Below are 20429 nucleotides of genomic sequence, written 5' to 3' on the forward strand. Positions count from 1 at the left end.
CAGCATTCCATTCTTCTGGAATTCCCTTGGTATTCCAACATTTATTGAAATTAATATAATCAGACTAGAAATCTCTTCAGCCAGCTCTTTTAGGACTCTTGAGTGCAAGTTATTTGGGGCTGCAGATTGTAAAATGTTTATGCCTAGTATATGTTGTTTAGTTAGTAGTGGACTGGAAAGTAGTTAATCATCCTCATGTGATATGAGTCCTTCTTTCCAAATACAGAACAGAAGTACTGATTGAACTCTTCTGCCTTTTCTGCATCATTAACAATTTTACCAGCTCCAACTAGTAATGAACCTACATCATTGCTAGGATTTCTTTTGTTTCTAATTTACTTAAATACAACTCCTTCCTAATATAGTATACTTAACATGTGAACCTGTAATTCTAAAGAACCAGGGGAGTTTTCCAGTAGCTCTATCTTTGTATCCCTGAATATATTTGGGTCTCGGTGAGCTCAACGATAATCTCCATAAAAGGTGTTTTGCCTGGAAGCTCTTTTACAGTTTGTCACGCCATCTTGTTCTGTATGTAAAAGTGACAACCTATATGGCTCCCTGTTAACAAAAGGTGTATTTCTTCTCCAAACTGGTGGCATTAATTGGGCAAGACATTATGGAATAAATGGACCAATGTGCTCACCTGATCAATGATATTCGTATCAGCAGAGAAGCGATTTAGAATTAGCCCCAGGGGAGTTGTGTCAAAGAATCTATTGAACAAAACAGAAGCAAAAAACTATGTGAAGAGAAAGTCTGGTTCTGGATGAAATATGAACATCAGTCAGAACTTAGGGCTACTGTCTAACCAGTCCCCTAGAACCAGTTAGGAAACATGAAAACTATCATTGAGTCTTATCCCTGCATTTAGAATGCCATCTAAATCTTATTTTAACCCCAAACTTTTAGCTCTCCTCTCCCACAGCCCCCTGAAAAACTGTCAGCTCCCTTCTCTCAACTCCTCTATCCATCCTCCGGCTCCCTCAACCTGAAAGATCCATTGTAAAGTCCACCTTGCTGTCCTGGGTTAAGATTCCAACTCATGGGCTGGACAGGACAGCGTGTTACCTATTCACCCTTCATATGGGAACTGCAACCACTGCATGCATACAATCACACCCTGGGCCAGCCCACATGCCCACTCCGTGCTGAGCTATATCAAGCTCATCCAGACCCTGTCTTTTTGGAGCATAAGAAATGTGGTGTGTCCCCCACACTCCCACCTCTGTGCATTGGAACTGATGCATTTCCACCACAATGGGAACCCCCAAAACCTCTAGATGAATTTCAAACTGTCTGAAAACTTTATATCTTGAAATTACTTTCAGATGAAAACCACTGGGTATGAAAAGCAGGCAGAATCTGAAATTGTATGTTTTCCAGCCTGAAAGAGGGTAATTTCCTGAGCATCTCAGTTGGCACTTTCAGATTCTACAGGACTTGAGGGCTATAGGAGAATGAGCCATGCTCTTTTCAGCACTAGCCACTGAGTTATACAGTAGGTGTTCTTTGGTAGATTGGCCTCTCGGGAGGAAAATCACTCTTGCTGTACCTGATTGGTCCGAGGATGATCTTATTGAGGAGATTGTGGTGAAGGTTCTTGGCTGCTGTGAGGCCCATCCACTCCACGGTCAGGGATGTGATGAGGCAAAGGACGATCCCTGCTCCACAGAGCATGCTGAACACAGCTACATGATAAGACTAATAAAAGGAGAAAAACATTAACCTTGGAAATACCCAAGGCAATGTTCTTCAAAGCTAACAGCACTGACCAGCTGGTATGTCAGACTCCAAAAGACTTCAATAATAACGGGACATGTGCTGCATGTTTAAATTAGCGTGATTCTTTCTTTCTTTCTTTTACATTATAAAAGGAGTTTTCAACGTATGGCCCCAATCCTGCAATTCACTGTATTTGGGTGCAGCAGATTTTTAGACAGGGGATTAATTTGGAAGCCTAATTTGTCTCAGGAAGATGCACAATGTATCAAGTTCACTGCAGCTACTAAAGGTGAGTATGCTGCAAGGTCTTGAGCTGAGGATGTTCAGCACTTTGCAGGACTGGGCCCAAGGCTTGTGAATTAGATAGGTGAACTAGTTTGGATAAATACAAAGATCCCCAAAACTCAGACTGAAGTAGAATAGAACTTTTCAGGAATTAAGTTTGGATAACTTCAGAAAGAAAAAAAACAAAGTTAATTTCAAGCTCCACTGGAGATCAGAGAGGCAGCTCCTCAGATGGTCTAATGGGGCTATAATAACTTAGACCAGCTAAGGATCTGCCCTCTGGATTCTGGCTGGATATGGAAATCTCATGAGAAAACTTTTATTATGTTTTAATGAGCATCTGAACTTTGGGATATTTCTCTAATCCAAACCACTGCCAGATCCTATTTAAATGGAAAAACTTTGGGTTAATTTCTCTGTTAGTATTAATGGGAACTGCTGGGTGATCAGCACTTTGGAAAATCTGGGTATTCATTTAGGTTGCTAAATGTGGATTTAGGAGCATATTAGGCTCCAATTTTTGAAAATTTGGGCCCAAATTTTAGTTTCAGTTTGAGATTAAGGTTTAGATTGTTTTTTAAATTATATTAACCAATTCACCCATTTTATTTAACAAATGATGTTATAGTACCTACATTAGCTACATTCCCAATCTAACTGGTTACTAGGTTAACAGAGGGTTATTTTTCAATCATTTGAGAATATTTTTGTCTGACAAGCTTTAAGTTATGGCCAACCTTGTTTAGACGTTTATTGTCTACCAACTCCCTGGTTTTATTTCCATTGTCCATGGATGTCCATCTTGCCAGCCAGTAATCTATGGCTACAATGACTGAGTGTTTCAAGAGCTTGGAGAAAATCATCAGAAACAGTAAGAAAAATCCTCCAGAGGTAAGATATCTCCAGCAAGTTCTCCACGGCATCTTTGTTCTAAGCCGCATTACTGTTGACATGTTATCATCATCATCTTCCTCCTCTTCTTCCTCTGTGATTCAGAAATTTAACCAAATCAGTTAGAATTTATTCAGTACCACACTGACGATCATTCATTTTTTGACTGGAGATGGTTGACATTTTTTGAATGTTGACATTTGAATGATAATTTGACATTTTTAATTTAAAAAAGCAACACTTTTTGATATGTTTTATTACTTTTCCTTCTTTTCTCCTACCAGCTCAACATTTTTTGAATTTTTGAAAATTAGAAAATGGGAAATGCCCTCACAAAACCATGATTTTTCCTTCCTTTTTAGTTGACCAGCTCTAGTTTTGTTAATAATCCTTAAGGGCAGGATGACCTAAGTTATGCAACTCCAGCTATGTGAATAACGTAGCTGGAGTCAACATAGCCTAGGTCAACTCATTGCAGTGTCTACACCACACTGGGTCAACAGAAGAAACTCTCCTGTTGACTTACCTTACACTTCTCGTTTTGGTGAAGTGCCGGAGTCAATGGGAGAGCGATCTGTAGTCGATTTAGTGGCTCTTCACTACACCTGCTAAATTGACCCCCGCTGGATAGATCGCCACAGCGTCAATCCATGGTAAGTGTAGACATGCCCTCAGTAAATCATATCTTCAGTATAGAATGCATTCATAGATATCAGACTAGTTTTAGGATTTCCAAAAGCTTTTCTGGTATGTTCAGCTTGTCTTTACATTATCAGATGGGGAGCAAGGCTCTTATAGGTTGTTTGGGAAGCTACAGACAACTTTGCCAAGCATTCCATACAGAAGAGTTGTGTCGTGTTGCTTAACAGGGCTCTACCTTAATGCTACCTGCAATCATTACAAGCTTTATCTTCATAGAAAAGGACACTATCATGTGTAATCACATCACATTGCAACATAAGGTGATGGTTGTGCTCTGCTGTAACATGCTTATGTATCACAATATGCTGCTGTGAAAATATTGCATTGTGGAGATTTAACTCTGAGATGCAACAAGAGTATTGAAGCTCACAGCACTGCTATGCACACTTGAGGGGAATGTAGACCTGGAGTCTTCTGACAGAACTTTCCTTTGACTTGACAGCCCTGAACTGACAGTCTCCAAAGTACTTTAGTAATTCTGAATATTATGGAAAGTCATTAATTTATCTGAAGTTGAAATTTCATGTGTGCTGAGGCACAAAGAGTTTAAATAATTTCCCAAGATCACACAATGAGTGACTGTCAGAACCAGGATAACAAGGAACTAGAGCACAATGTCCTGTTAAATGTTACCCTTGAAGTTATTGATATGTATTTTACCACCTTAATCAAGTGTTTTGTCTAAGAACTTTGGAGTTGTTGGATGTTGGTGTTCTGCTGGAATGTATAGTCATGTTCCCACAGGGCCTTCAATCCCCATTCTTTTTAACCTACTGAAGGAAGAAGATATCTGTACCCAGGTTATGGGACTGGCCTACTGACATGGCATTACTGCTATATCCCAGAACTAGAAGTGTGGGAAGACCTGGGTTTTTCTGCCCTCAAGACCACTGGAGACTGTATATATTAAAGAAGTGCTACGTTCAGCCTCTGGAGCAAAGCAGTGGACGGTATCACTAAACCACCAAGTCATACTGCCATCATGAGCCTTAGAAAATACCCTATATCCCTCAAGTAGCATAGCCAGATGAAACACTCTACAGGCATAAATAGCCCATAAACAGAACTTATTAATTAGATAGTCAATCCTGTCAATAATTCTGCCAGTCAATGAGAGACCTTGGGGGTAAATCAGTACTCCACTAAGCTTCTGAAGCATTCAGTTAATCACTTTATCTCTCTGGCACCATCTCACTGGCTGCCAGAACTGAATATTCCCCTGAGGGACTCCCCAACATCCCAGGAGTGTTCTTGATAGGTCATGTTGCCAGTAGCCTATAGCCCCCCAGGTAACTTTACAAGTGATTCAGATCTGGATTCCTGCCTCCAAAAATGTAGAAATTTGTGGAGACAAAAAGGTAACTTGGATGTTGGGGCCACAAATACCTAGAAAGATCTAGATCTAAAAATAGCAGCCTAGGCTCCATCTCTAATTTAAAAAAAAATCATGTTCTTCTTTAAAAGGATGTGCAAATAACTACAAGCTATGTCAAAGGAGCCTGTGGGAGGAGACGAGGTATCTCAATAGGCAGAATCAGTGGGGGCATTCATAACTATGTGACATAACTGGAGCTAGAAGGCTAGATTCTCAGCTGGTGTAAAACAGCATAACATCAATGACTTCCATGGAGCTACTTCGATTAACACTAGCTGAGGCTCTGGCCCAGAATTTCTTAATATATCTTTTTTTCCATTTCTCTCTTACTATCTCCAGAAAATGCAGCATAGTAAATCTCTAACAAGCTTTCTTCTATCCTTATTCCTGCACATTGTTTGCAAAACTCCATTAAGAATCCATTCAAAAGCTCTAATTCTAAATAGCTCAAAGTATTGGACTTTTACTCTTATTGCCCAAAGGAGTAAATGTCATCAACATCTTCATATCTTGTTGCCAAGAACATTTAGCAATATATTAAGAATGTGGATACATGCAAATGATGCATGTTTATAGTCTACCCAGTGTGAAAAGATATAATGTACCTTCATCCTCATCCTCCAGTTGTGCTTTGGATTCTCTTGGGTACATTGCTCTTCTGAGAGTTTTTCTTTCCAAAGTAGTTTGGTCAGTTTCCAAATCCTGTAACATTACATTAACTTGAGAGCCCAGCCTACTGTGAGTTCCCTCATTTTAATCTAAGAAAGGTGATGCCAGAGACAATGGAAGCTCATTTGCATTTGAATCACCAGAAAAGCAAATTGAGGGGAGAATGAGGAAGACAGGATGGCATCAGCTTCCTGGAGCACAAGCAGCAGGGGAGAAAACATTACCTGGAGATACACTTCAAAAGAATATATTTCAAAGGTTTAGTGGACTATAAAAAGAAGGGGAGAGAACCTTTTATCACTTTAGGGACAAAAGAGGACAGCGCTCTTGAAATCTGTGAAAGGTGGGTCCTTCAACCATATGGGTTGAAGATGCTAAGAAATTGTCTGAGACCAGTATTGTAATCTGTTAAATTTGAGACTCTAGAAAGCATGTTTTACTTTCATTTTATTTGTAACCATTTCTGTCTCTATTACTCTTGCTTAGTATCACTTAAATCTATGTTCTTTATTAATAAACTTATGCTTACTTTTATTATAAACATCTCAGTGCTGTGTATTAAGGTGAAGAATGTGTCCTCAGCTGGGCTAACATGTTAGTGTGTGTGAAGTGTCTCTTTGGAGACAGCGGACTTAATAATTTGTATGAGAGTCCACTGAGAGCACTGGACACTGCAAGGAGACGTCTCTGGGGAACTCAGGAACTCGGGTTCACTAAATGTTACTTAGGAGGCAAGGATTAGACTGGCAGAACCTTGAGGAGTTTGCTGGTGAGGTGGACAGACAGGTATGGCAGGGAGCTGACACAGTTTAAGCTCCAGCAAAGCTCTCTCTTGCTAAGGCTGAGAGGTAACACAGAAGCCTGTGTTTCTGGTCTCCTTGAAGAGCCCAGACCACCAAGTCACTGAGCTCAAAATCCTCCCATGAGGTCTACTGATGTGCAGAATTCCACCCATCAATCAACTTGAGAGGAGAATTTCACCCTAAATCCATTAGAATGGACTCAAACATGGATCAACATTCAAGATGCAATACTTTGCTACAATGCACCCTGGTCTCACTGTCATTACCTTTTCTAATTCTTGGTCTTGGCGATTCATCAGAGTTTTCCAGTGCTCATACAGTTCAACATCTTTGGTCTGGATGTCCTTCAATGTCCCTTCTCTGAGCACATAACCGTCCTTCATAGCTATGATCTAGAAAGGAGGATTATCTATAGGCCTACTCAACAACGTGACATAATCACTGCATTTGGGACTATGCAGCAGATCTCAATGTGAATGAGCTATAACTCAAAACTGGGCTATTTTCAGTGTTCATTGTATCCAATGGCTGCACATTTTATCAATAGCTTTTAAAAGTTATTTTGTCAACATATATCTTACAATGAAAATATTACAGGAAATAGTTATTTGTGGACATAAAGAAAGAAGACAAGGTATAATTAATAATAATAGAATAATTGTTTGTATAGCACATTTCAATCAAAGATCTTAAGCAGCTCTGATTTATAAGCTATGTGCCAATTACTTGTCCATGGTTAAGTGGAAGTAAAGTTCAAATAAAATGCTTTTCACTCCATACCACTCAGTGTTGCAGACCTACACGTGGAATGTAGAGGTAGGAGCTCCATGCTCACTTCAAGAACAGATGGTGGGATGGCTCTTAGTAGAACAATCTTTTAAGCACTGTAGATCTGCCTTTAACTATATCCCCACCAAGGGATATCAGACCCTTGTCCTTACAATGTGACAAACTAGCAAGTGGTGGCTCCCCGCTTACCCAGTCTGCATGTGGCAGATATTGCAATTTATGTGTCACCAGAATAAGTGTTCTTTTGTCTTCCTGGAGGAACTTCAAGATACCTTCCTGCATCAAGTGATCACTTAAGTGAATGTCCAGTGCAGAGAATGGATCATCCTGCAATTGGATAAAAGAAAAAATGGGGCAGAGGGGTATGTGTGACATTACACCCCATATTTTTCATAGAAATATGGTTATGATATGAATATGGCATAACTAAGATATACTTTATGCAAGATGGCTCATGAAAGGTATCATTGGAAAGGTTATAATTTACTGAATGTGATTATCCAATTTATATGTATGTATCATTTCTGTATCTAAAGTTAGAAATATTGACTATGTACAATTACAACTGTATATGTACTTGGGGGGAACACCTACCAGACAGCAGGCAATTCTCCTGAATGACCCATTTGAGAAGGACAATAGAACTGGATTATGCTAATCTCCCACATTCCTGAGGTGCTTCCTTGGATGCTGCATTGACACTACAACTACGCTGATAATGTCACCTGATGAAAAATACTCCCTTGGACACTGCTGGTACTTTTCCACTGTAGGGAGTAGGGATAAAACAAATCCTTTTTAAGGGCTGGGAAGGGGGTTGATCTAGGTTCTCTCCTCCATTGCCTACCCAAGAAGGACTGCTGAAAAAACCTGAAGGAACAAAGGAACTAATCTGAAGGGAAAGGCAGGGGTGAGTCCAGACTGAGACAGGGGTCCAGTCTGTAAGAAGAAATAACTGGAACTTTGAGCTACAGAAATTCTGCATCCTGCCTAATTCAACATTTAGGGTGATAAAATTACATTTTGTAACCTGTTTCTTTAGTGAATCCAGTTTAGTTTGCGTGTTTTGTTTTATTTGCTTAGTAATCTGTTTTATTCTGTTTGCTATCCCTTATAATCACTTAAAATCTGTCTTTTGTAGTTAATAAACTTATTTCTTGTTTATAACATTACCCAATTTGTGCAATTCATATCTTGCTGGCGGGGAGCAAGAATCTATGCATATATCGCTTCACGTTGAGGGACAGGGCAAATTTTTATGAGCTTGCGCTGTGCAGATTTTTCTATACAGCGCAAGACAATATACCTTTGGGCCTGCACTCCAATGGAGTGCAGGCCTGATACTTTAGGTGGCACCTTACAGGGGGGCATCCCATCACAGTATGTACCAGAGTTTATTTATTTTGTTCTTCTAAACATTTAACCTATTCTAAAAAAGCAAACAGCCGTAATTACTAAAGTGCTATCTGTTGCCCTAATGCTAATATTTACCATCTTTAGTGAGAGGCCAAAGTGGAAAACAATAAGAAAGATAAAACCTTTACTCTTAAGCCTGTAGGAAATCTCTCAGATTCTCCTCGTGACTTTTTGGTTTCCCCTCTGAAACACCTGGCATTGGCTACTGTCAGAAGACAGGATACTGGGCTAGATGGATCTTTGGTCTGACCCAGTATGGCCATTATGTGCTTATTTTCTATTTCTGAGTCAATTTAGTGCGGGTCCCATGGAACTAGTGCATGGAAACTAGAGATGGACCTGACCTGGAACACCAGATTTGGAACTCTCCCCCAAAATTTGGGGAAATTCAGATCCAGCTTCAAACTTTAGACCCGAGCCATCTCAAGAGATAACTGATGTCATCTGTTGTTCTATAGAACAGATACAGCAGAGTCAGTGCCAATGCAAGCTTCCTCTAAACCTGACTCATTAATATGCCTGTACTTCCACTTGGAGAGAATACCTGGTAAGGATGAGAGAGTAGTTCAGACTCCAGTCCTTGGCCTCTCTCCACTGACTCTACCAGCAAGGATGACAATTGTGTTGGCAAGTTTTTTATGTGAACACTTGTCCTCTAAGAACTAAGATGAATCCACCAATTTATTTTGCCTAGGACTCAAACAGCCATCACATGGGTGATGACTTTCAGAAATCGTCAACATAGACTGAATTGGGATTAGAAACAGAGATGTGAAAGGCCATGTATCCCATTGCTAAACCCCAAGTCCATTTATTCCCCACAAAAGGTTAAATTGTGATACCCTGACTCTTGAAAAAGACTCTTCAGTGGGGTGATATGCGGTACTCAGTGCGAGTATGGGCATAAGAATCCTGTCCCAATCTTTTTATACTGAACTACATGGCCCTCTTTCACCAACCTCCTAATGTGTTCTGCTACTGCTTCTAGTCATTGTTTATTTGTTCTTTTTCCTGTCTCTGCATTCTGGATTCAAAAGTAGATATAGGTCCCTGTAGGAAAGCTAAATATAAGGGCAACATTTTATTGTGAAGTTTGCATACTTTGTATTTAAAAAAAATCTTACCAAGAAGACGATGTTGGTGTTTTGATAGAGTGCTCGAGCTACGCAGATTCTCTGTCGTTGGCCACCACTTAAGTTAATCCCCTAGTGAATATAACAGGTCATAAAAATGTGTCTTTTGAATAAACAAAATGATTTGTATATGACAAGACATTGAAAAATGGCAAGTTTTTATTAAACCACCCAAAGAAGTTTCCTTAGAATTTTTCAAAGTGTTGGATATAAGGTTACTCCTGTTGGTAAACAAATACAGTCAGTGTATAATCTCCTGAGAAAGAAACTGTTATTATTAGTACAATTTCATATAAACTAATCACAAATAACTTAGAATGTATAAAGTTCTTCTCCTAGCAGAGTAGGACTGTCTTTGGCTGGGAAAACATGGAAGACTGTGATCAAAAGAGCCTTCTGAATAGCTGCAGGGGACAACAGCCCCTGTCCACTCCACCCTCTGTACCCCAGTAGATTTAAAAGAATTAAAAAATAAAAATCATGATGGAGCTATTTAAAAGGTGTTTTATAGGAAAACTGATATTTTTCAGTTAGTCAGTTTAATAATATTTAAGTTTAATGTATCAATATAAGAGCTTGGAAGTAAAACTCCCAGTGGATTAAGGTAAGTGGCACAGATCTTGACTTTTTTTTCTGTACTCCTGAGTACAATGTAGACACAGGACTTCATTTTTGTTTACACTAAGAGCCACTTGGCCCCATTCTAGCAGTGTGAAGGGGCTTAGATTGTGTATACATTTACACCCATTTTAAAGCCCCTTTACCCTTCCAGAGTGGTGTAGAGTGGCCACAGTATAAATGAGAATCAGGGTCACAGCGTAAAATGAACACAGTGGAGTTATATCAGGAGTGAATCCTTCCCTTTGTTTTTCTTGAGTCTCCTAAATGACTTCGTTTTCCATGATGTATCATAAAAAGAATGCAGGGGCTCCACAGCACTTACAGAAAGAATAAACGCACAGGGCCAGATTCTGGTCTGAGAAGCCAACAGAGTTACTCAGATTTATTCCTGGATACCTAAGATTTGATTCTAGGCTAAGGTGCCTTAGGGAGTACATGATAATACTGACTAGCTCAGAGTAGCTGGATTCTTAGATTGCTAGGTGTCATGAATATCTATGATGGCGTACACGTTAATGTGGAATTATAATAAATATTAATAAATACACCTATTATGAATGTTTAACAGGCTTGTAGCTCAATGCAATCTAGAAATGTGATACCCATCACACAAACCAGGCTGTCATACAAACTTCCACCTCTTTATTTACCCTTTCTCCAATTTCTGTCTGATCGCCAAATGGTAATAGGTCAATGTCCGGCTGCAGAGAGCATGCATCCGTAACAGCTTTGTATCTGCAGAGAAAAAAAAGATTATTCTTATGGAAAGACAACCAAACTGGATAAAACAAAAAACTCCTTCCAAAACTTAATCTATTGGTGAAGTTCAAAAGAGTTTAGCTAACTTTAAAAGGGACCCAGTGAAGCCTTTACAAAAAGCCATATTTATTAGTGACTTCAATGAAGCTAGGCTAATTTGCACCAGCTGAGATTCTGGTCCCTGAATTTGTGGATGCTTATCTGTATTTTGTGAGATCTGCCCATCATTAATTGCTATCAAGTGAACTGAGTGGCATATCATAGGAAAGCATACACTGAAAGGAATATAATTTATTTTTAATAACTTAAAGCAAAGTGCGTGTAGCCAGTAAAAATGCCTAGATTTTAGCAATTTGTTTTCCTAAAATCAAGTCACTTTTCCCACTGCATTTGTTGGTTGACTATTTAAATGAGCATAAAAAGTAAGTGTTGGGCAAGAGTAGTCAGAACCAGGTACAAAAGAGCTTTGTTTTGGCTTTCAGTACCCTGTGTTTCCAGTGAGGTCCCAATTATCACTGACTTGAGGTAGGCACACAGCAGGTAGGCCTGTCTTCAGCACAATAATATCAGATTGTACGGTGTTTTGTAATGTGGTGCTCTGATCCAGGACTGGATTAAGGCTCGGACACAATAGGACCATGCCTAAATCCCCTGCTCCAGAGTCATATGATGACATCAGAACCTCAGCTTAATTTCAGAAATAGAAAACACGCTTCTGGTCTCCACAGTTTCCAAGAAAAGCTTATAAACATGCCCCAAGTGTAACAGATGCCGTGATATTTGTTTAAGGCCTGGTCTATGTTACAGATTTATGTCAGTATAACTGCATTGCTCATGGGTGTGGAAAGTCCACACCCCTGAGCAATGTAGTTATACCGACCTAACCCCTGCTGTAGTCAACTCTATATTGACCGGAGAGCTTCTCCCGCCGACATAGCTACCACCTCTTGGGGAGGTGGAATACCTACGCTGACCAGAGAAGCTCTCCCACCAGCATAGGTAGCATCTTCACAAAGTGCTACAGCACTGCAGATGCGCCACTGCAGTGCTGTATGTGTAGACAAGCTCTGAGTCTGCAGACAGCCCCCAACAGGCAAAAGGAGCAACAGCCAGTTAGCACCAAGGAGAAAGCCCCAGACCTGCTGCCAGCACAGAGTAGTCCTGCTGTTCAGGGAGGGGCCACCCTTCCTCTTCTTGGTTGGGGGAAGAGGTCTTATTGCTTTTCCCACTACTGCACCATGTCTACTCACTGCTGAGATGGTGGCTGTGGGGAGCATCCAGGTTGGATGTGCCTCAAAATTGGCTTAATCTGGCCCCGCTCATGGCAGTAACCTCAGAGCATTAAACTACTTTCTCTTGGGACCCAGATGAATAAGCAGCTGCTTCTCTGAAGCAGGAACCCTCTACACCTAACAGCCAGACTATGGCTTTCACCCACTGAGGGCAGTGCTGAACTTCAGTGCCCTGTGAGGGGCAATGGAGGCACAATCCCTCTCTGATCTCCTCAGTACACAGTGGGAGCACATAAGCTGCAATGTGCCTTTGGCCAGCCAACTCCAGAAAAAGTTCAAAGAGAGCACTTCCTGTGTCCTCAGAACAGGAACTGCCATTCTCCCTGGCCCTTACAAGGGGTGACCTCCCTGCTATGCAAGACCCAGGAACAATCATATATAATAATGGACTTAGAAGCCGAGAGCCCATTCTACCTCCCTTTCTTCCCCGCCTACCCTCCCTATACTTCTTGCTAGCTCAATACCTCAGCAGTTCCCATTGTTACAGTCCACTCTTGGGAGTGAAAATGTCAGTAATTGCTTCCTATGGCCTATCCCTTCAGTGACTTTAGGGTCTTTTACACCTCTTTCTCCACCTCTTTGCTCTCCTCTTCATCTGGCGTGGAGGGAATCTAGTCCTTAGGTTTTATAACACTAAGGAAATTGATAATTACCTCTGTTTGTTAAAAGGACTCCCAAAGATAATGTTTTCCTCCACTGTAGCATTCAACAGCCATGGCTTCTGTGCTGCATAAGCCACAGAGTATCTGTTTCTGCTGGAAAAATTAAAACAACACCAATAAAATAGATTATCTTGAAGTGTCTTATGAACAGAGTTAACAATATGCATTAAAAAAGAACAAAGGTGAAGGCAAGGTACTATAAAAGGAACTGTAACAAAAGAAAAGACAAAAGCTTTAAAGGAAGAGGTTACATCAGAGAAGCATCCACTCTCTGTCCTGAAGTTAAAGGTCTGTGTACCAGGTTGTACTACTTAGACACTGCTTTAAATGGTTTGTTACTGGGCCAGAGATGGTATATGGAATTTAAGTCCAACAGCAAATTGCAAATGTCTAAAACCACCATTCCATCCATTGTTAAATTACGAGTAAATTAAAAGAATAGAAAATGTACCAGGGTGGAATAGTGTTTTCTAACATCAAAACCAGCTACTTGGAAAATAGTGTATAAAATGGATGTTTTCAGCCCATTTGCCTCATTGCCTTTTAGTATGTTTTTTATTTTAAACTACCATGTGCTTGCATTACAATTTTTCAGCAGATGCTATTTTTCTTATATGTAGGTCCATGTTAACAGTGTAATGGATTGAAATTATACACTAAAGTAGAACAACTCTGTACCAATTCAGAAGGTATCACTATGGTCTGTTAAGTAAATATAATGCATATTTTGAAATGTGCCTCAATATATAGTGAATTATATAGTATGTGACTACTTTGCTCTTTACTCTAACTGTTTTGTTTATGTATTCTGGCAGATACGATTGTGTGATATCAGCCACCTTTCTGAGATGGCAATAATGTGATGTGAACTGAGTGATGAAATGTCAATCTTAATTATCATTGTCTTCATGTATGTTGCTTCAGATTACATCCTTAGTATTAATTTAATATAGTAGGTGTCTATGGTTTGCTACAGAGAGAGAGGGTGCTATGGTATTGGTTAGAAATATTGGTTAGAAGCATTCAGCATCATCCCATAACTTGTAGAAGACCCAGAAATCTACTCAACTATGTTAATATTTCTCCTTAGGTTAGCAGGTATCAGATAACACAGTGGTTCCCAACCACAAGTATGTGTGCAACTACTGGTATAGGACTTCTGCCATTTGTGATAGGTATTTTTGGCTGCATCTCCAAAATGACTTGAATAGGAACAACACTGGGCCCTTAATGATGAGCTTCCACTTAGTGTTGCCATCCACCCCACATTTACTGTGTGCGTAACTGTGAGACTAGGATATGGAGCAGCACAGGATTCACCGCTGGTTACAGAACATACAAGCAAATGGGAGGCTACAGGCTTCAGCATCACAACTTGACATCTGTGGGCCCCATCCTGCAGGATGCTGAGTGCCCTAAACTCCCAGTGATGTCAATGAAAGTTGAAAGCACTTAACACTTTGCAGGAAAGGCTTGGCGCCTCTCATGGGCAGGCATTTAAACAGGTGTACTGGCATAATTGCCTGAAAAAGATTGGGAACCACTGCATTTAATAAAATTGCCAGTTAATCTTCCATAAAGTTATCACCTACATGGTGAAGAGACAAGGAAATGACTGAAAAATACAAAGATGGAAGTTCAAGGAGATTCCGAGGAAGCAAATGATTCTGATCAAATACACTGCAAATGGAAATAATACCTTCTGGTTGTGTCACAAGAAGGATCAGTTTCATTAATGCTGTAAGTTATGGTAAATGATGTTTAGTATTCAGGAAACAGAATAACTTTTTATGTGCACATTTCACATATGGGAAAAATAGGTTAGGTACACATTTGAATGGCTGAATTCATCCATTGTTTTTTCTTTTAAAGGGCAAATAGGCAAAATCTAATTAGTGTAGCCAATGATTTCATTTAATGGCTACATTAGTGATGTGTAGGAGGGAACTGTGGCTTTCCTATTGTGCCTTTATTACATACCTGGATAGGATAATCACTGAATTCATGCAGTTACGTGTAATTAGAACATTACTTTAAAAATGATCATTGTCATTTAATGCCTATTAAAGTAAAGGACTAATATCCCTCACTTGGAACACAGAGAAGGTTGGCGAGCACTACATAGGTGCATAGTTTCTAATCTGCCGAGGGGTGCTCCCCCGGTTCTGCCCAAGCCTCGCCCCCACTCCACCCCTTCCCCCAAGTCCCCACCATGCCCTGCTTCTTCCCACCCCTGCTCCGTCCCTGCCCCAACTCTTCCCCACCCAGTTCCACCCCCTCCCTCGAGCACGCTACGCCCTCACTCCTCCCCCCGCAGCACCTCCTGACGCCACGAAACAGCTGATCCATGGAAGGCGGTAGGTGTTGATCTGTGGCGTCCGCCGGCAGGCAGGAGGTGCTGGGGGGAGGGGAAGGTTCTGGTAGGGGGGCTGCCAGTGGGTGCTCAGCATCCAGCATGTTTTCCCCACGGGTGCTCTAACCCCAGAGCACCCATGGAGTCAGTGCCTAGGGAGCACTGTGTAAGCTTCCCCGCACAGGTTGGTCAATGTACTGCAAAGCTCTTGCTGCTCTTCTAGCCCTGAGAGTCCCATGAGCAAATGGCAAACTACGTCGGATTGCGTGTGTGGTTCTGAGGCATGCACAAATGGGCTGTGTGCTGAAATCACTAAACTCATTTTCAGTCGTGAGCCAGGTTAGGTTCTGAACACAGCTCAGTAGAGATAAAATGCTGCTGCATTAGCCCACTGGCTCCACCACCACCTATCCCCTTCTGCACAGCCCAAATTCTCTAATAGGGTGACCAGATGCCCTGATTTTATTCGGACAGTCCCGATTTTTGGGTCTTTTTCTTATATAGGCTCCTATTACCCCCCACCCCCTGTCCCGATTTTTCACACTTGCTGTCTGGTCACCCTATTCTCTAATGAACATTTTTATGTGGTAGATTTTCAAGGGCATCCAACAGCAATCATGAGGTATACGACTTAACGGCTCTCCCCTTATATTAATAGCATTAACAGGGTTGATGTTATGGAGTAGTAGTCAAAGGAGGTCAGGAATGGCAGTGCCACTCATTGTGAGGAATGGTGGTGCTTCACTGGAAACACTGGCTTGTACAACCTAAAAGAGGAAGATTACGCCTGGGGCTAAGTCAGGCTCCCTGCAGCTTCTGGAAGCAGCCACCCGGTCCCTGCGCATGGGCAGCCAGGGAGGTTCCGCACGCTGCCCGCACCCCAGTGCTGGCTAAGCAGCTCCCATTGGCTGCTCCCGCGACCAGTGATATTAACAGGAACAGGAAGCAGGGAGAGAAGAAACCAGGCAGAGTGCAGTAGAGAAGCCAGGCAGGGTGCATTAAGTAGGAGAAGTTGCTCCCTGAGTACAAGCCTAAACTGATTGAGAGACTTGCGTGTGGACAGTACATTTGGGAGCCTGAGTCTGGGGCCTGATAAAATTATTATTGTAGTGATTCCTGGAATGAGGACCTGTTTGTTGTAATGATTCTTGGGCTGAAGCCTTATTAAGAGGGATATAGCCTCTAGTTAATGTGTTTCAGAGTAGCAGCCGTGTTAGTCTGTATCCGCAAAAAGAACAGAAGTACTTGTGGCACCTTAGAGACGAACAAATTTATTTCAGCATAAGCTTTCGTGGGCTACAACCCACTTCTTCTGTCTGTCTGTGTGTTCCATTCTATTTGTCTGAAAAAGTGAGCTGTAGCCCACAAAAGCTTATGCTGAAATAAATTTGATGTTAATTTATGTTAATAGTAGTTTGTTACTAATTCCGTAGTAGACATTAATCGTTAGCTAATTGGTCGACTTTACTAATCTATCCCCATTCTTCACTTAGGAGGCTAGGGCTATGTGCGCTTAATATGTGAGGCTGGGCGGAATGTAGACTATGTGGCTAACCTAGTATACAGGGGACCATCAGTCCATGCACCACTCTACTTCCACTGGAGACAGCAGTCCGAGCTTGACAGTCTGCAGGAACCCAGACACCCACACACCCAGGAACCGCCCCAGGAAGGCCAGGATGTTCCCTGGGAGGGCAGGCTGATGGAGCAACTGCAGCAGGGAGACCCTGCCCTGCTGCCCCGCTCCAAAGCCCCCCCCCACCCAAAGTCCCAAACCCAAGGGGCCAAAGAGGCAAACAAACAACTGCACAAACTGAAGAAGCCCCTGCAGACAAAAAAAAACAAGAATCCTTCCCAAGTCCTTCCCTTCCCCCCTTCCAGCCTCTATCTTCCCCTTCCTCATCCCCATCCCAGTTTAACTGTCCTATTACTATTTCAGTTAATTTTTATTACTTTTTCAGTCTTTTTTTACATTTTTCTGTCTGTTTAGGGGGGGGGGAAGGGGGAAGGGGGTACCAGGGGAGTTTCACAGGACACACACAACAGGCACACACACACACAGCAGTCACACACACACACAGCAGGTCACAGGCACCCTGGTCGGTCTGGAGGGTCTTTCTGGGATGTTGGGTGTGGGTGGTGGGGTGCGAGGTGTGGGATGGGGAGGGCTTCTAATGAACTTATGCGGGTCACGGAGCGGACCAGCAGACCAGCCACAGACACACCAGGACCAGCCACCCCCCGCCACACCGTCAGTCTCCCACGCACACCCGTCCCCCAGAGAGGATGCACGAGGTCTGGATGAGAAAAGTCAGGGAAACACCCAGGAGCTCTAGCAGCAGAGCAGTATTCCTCGAGTGTAGAAGCGGTGTGTGTGTCACACTAGCACACACACACACCATGTCCACAGCACCCCCCAACACACAAATTCATATATAAATCAAACGTTGTTAATTAACAAATATCCATTTTATTTTTTTTTTTAAATGTGTGTTGGAAGTTTGTAATGTGGTGGAAGGTTTGTGTAACGAAGGAAGACAGTAACTGAAGCAGGAGCAGGGGGCAGGTTCAGCTTCTCACTGAAAAGAAAACTGAACAGAAACCCTCTCCCCTGAGAACCCTGCCCCTAGCTCCTCCTGGACAGGAGTCCCGCTGCGCTGGCACTTCACTGGCTGTCTCTCTCTGGCTGGGCTGTCTGCTGAGCGCAGCAGTCAGCCTTGGCGAACCATCCCTCCTCTCCATCCCATCTCTCCTCCTCCTTCTGCTCAGGAGCACAGAGACACACAGCAAGCAATATAACCAGGGGAGGGGATATTGGTTTCGCTGAGAAGAGTCATCTCTCTCCTCCCTCTCCATCCCCGTCCGAAGTCCGTTGAATGATGAATGATGAAGACCACCACCGACACATTTTCCCCCCCCAGCAGCATGCATTGTGAAATCCCAAAAGAAAATGGGCAGCGGGACGGAACTGGGGGTGGGGATGCCACCCCCACTGTGGGATTTCCCACAGCACCACTTCAAAATGATCGACTTGCCCGTTGTGTGTGGACTCACAAAGTCGAAAGTGTGTTAGTGTGTGTACACACAAATTCGACGACTAAGTCAATTCCACAAATTCGAATTAAGTTAAATTGAACTAATCTGGTAGTGTAGACATACCCTTAGTCTCTAAGGTGCCACAGGTACTCCTGTTCTTTTTATTTAATGTGTGTTGACTTCTCCTGGCCCTAGGCTGTTAAACTGACAGCTACTGCTGCTCCACTTGGGGAAATTAAGTAGTGACACACCTGTAGTGCCACACTCGACTGCAAGGGGGGTGCTCTGGGGTTGTCTGCACATTTACAGGACCAACAACTAGAGGGTGTTCTGAGGTCACAGACGAATAACCACTGTTCCCTTTTTGGAAGGGTGGAAGAGCCACAGTTGCTATCTCGGGACCTTGTCTAACCAGAGCTGTCTCTTTATTCAGAAACGGATTCCTATCTCCACTACCATGGAAAGATATTTCCAAGGTACAAGAGAGAGGGAGATAGAGGCTTTTGAGATTAAAAAGAGGGAATAAGTTAGTCCCACAGAAAAAAGAAAGACTAGAATCTCTCATTTAAAACAAACAAACAAAAACCGAAAACAACTCAGATCTTCTTCCTTAACAAATAGCAGTGAGTTAAAGTGGTGGGAGAAGGACTGAGGAAATACATCTACCATATAGCTTTGGAACTGCCAACAGTAGAATAATTTTTAAAACTTTGGGACCAATGCAATGGTGCTTACTACTAGAGTGAACAGACTGTAATAACTAAATTTCCCCTTATAATCAATGAGAGTAGTTGTATGAGTAATGAGACTTTTAAGCCCCCTGTTCAACAAACCATCCCTCTTCAACTAGGTGCGTAAGCACATGCTTAAATTCTACTGACTTCAGTTTGACAAAAGCAAACGTTTAAAGTTAAGCATATACTCATGTGCTATGCTGAATCACGGATTCAGTAAAGAAGAGTTGTAGGGTTTGATCCTTTACTTTTATACTAGTAGAAAGTTTACTTCTCAAACTACATACTTTAAGTACGACAACGAAACAAGTACAGTGCGTGGCAGTAGTCCAAAGCTCAGGTTCTGGAGTGTATGATATTGCCATGAAAAGGGTGCAGGTATTTGTAATCCTTATCTAATTTTGTTCATTTATTATTTTTTACTCTGTATTTGAAAAAATATTCACATTTCCCCAGACCGGATCACTGCTAGTTACACCAGAGTTAAGCCTGAAATTATGAAAAGCACTGAACTGATTAGATTGATCATATGATGATTTTGACTTTGTATGCTAGTCTGTTAGCCAAATTTATTTAAAATTAAGATTTCAAGGGTAAGTTAAAAATAGACTTAGCTGCAGCCTGGACTACTGTCAATGTATCCTTGACTTGACCTTTTAAAACGCTAACATATCTCTAACTCTGCCCTTGTTCTCCAGCAAAACAAATACAGAGGGAAGCAAATTAATGCTAGAGCTCTATGACTGCAGTGGAACTATAGAGTTCCCACTTAATCTACAGGATCAACAGGGCAATGAAGATTCAGGGGCCCAATCATATGGATGGCCTCCAGCTGCATGAGACACTTCCACTGAGGACTACCTTCCAGCCTCTCCACATAGCCAGGGCAGAACTAGTAGCCATGCTGACATTGGCCATCTACCTATTTATCCCTCTAGGAGGTCTTTATAACACCCATCACTGTGTTATCTAACCTTCTGAGGTAGCAACCATGGTCCAGAGCTGTACTTGTTGTGCGGCTGAGGGAAGGCACAGCTAATGCTGACTTCTGACAACACTTACTTCCCATCACTTTCCTTGCAGTCTGTCACCGCATAGAGCCAAAGAATGCCATTAGTAAGGGTTTGCTCCAACTCTTGTTTTGTCCATGTTTTACACCTGGTTTCTGGGCCCTCACATATACT

The 20429-nt window shown here is 41.9% G+C and overlaps 1 protein-coding gene across 7 annotated transcripts in view; it reads right to left on the reverse strand.

Moving 5' to 3' along the window:
* The window catches only part of ABCC9 (ATP binding cassette subfamily C member 9), a 119215-nt gene that overhangs the window by 32355 nt on the left and 66431 nt on the right, over positions 1 to 20429 (reverse strand). For 4 of the 7 annotated variants that reach the window (XM_039482104.1, XM_039482109.1, XM_039482145.1 and 1 more), the window contains 10 exons: positions 14822 to 14860; positions 13114 to 13215; positions 11060 to 11144; positions 9780 to 9860; positions 7429 to 7566; positions 6717 to 6842; positions 5584 to 5680; positions 2748 to 2995; positions 1556 to 1704; positions 647 to 716 (listed from right to left, as the gene is read on the reverse strand). In XM_039482104.1, coding sequence (XP_039338038.1) covers positions 647 to 716; positions 1556 to 1704; positions 2748 to 2995; positions 5584 to 5680; positions 6717 to 6842; positions 7429 to 7566; positions 9780 to 9860; positions 11060 to 11144; positions 13114 to 13215; positions 14822 to 14860 — 1135 coding nt within the window. The remainder of the gene's footprint in view (positions 1 to 646; positions 717 to 1555; positions 1705 to 2747; positions 2996 to 5583; positions 5681 to 6716; positions 6843 to 7428; positions 7567 to 9779; positions 9861 to 11059; positions 11145 to 13113; positions 13216 to 14821; positions 14861 to 20429) is intronic. The other 3 variants (XM_039482129.1, XM_039482154.1, XM_039482135.1) reach the window with 2 other exon arrangements.

This window comes from Mauremys reevesii, linkage group 1, assembly GCF_016161935.1.
Source record: "Mauremys reevesii isolate NIE-2019 linkage group 1, ASM1616193v1, whole genome shotgun sequence".
NCBI lineage: Eukaryota > Metazoa > Chordata > Testudines > Geoemydidae > Mauremys > Mauremys reevesii.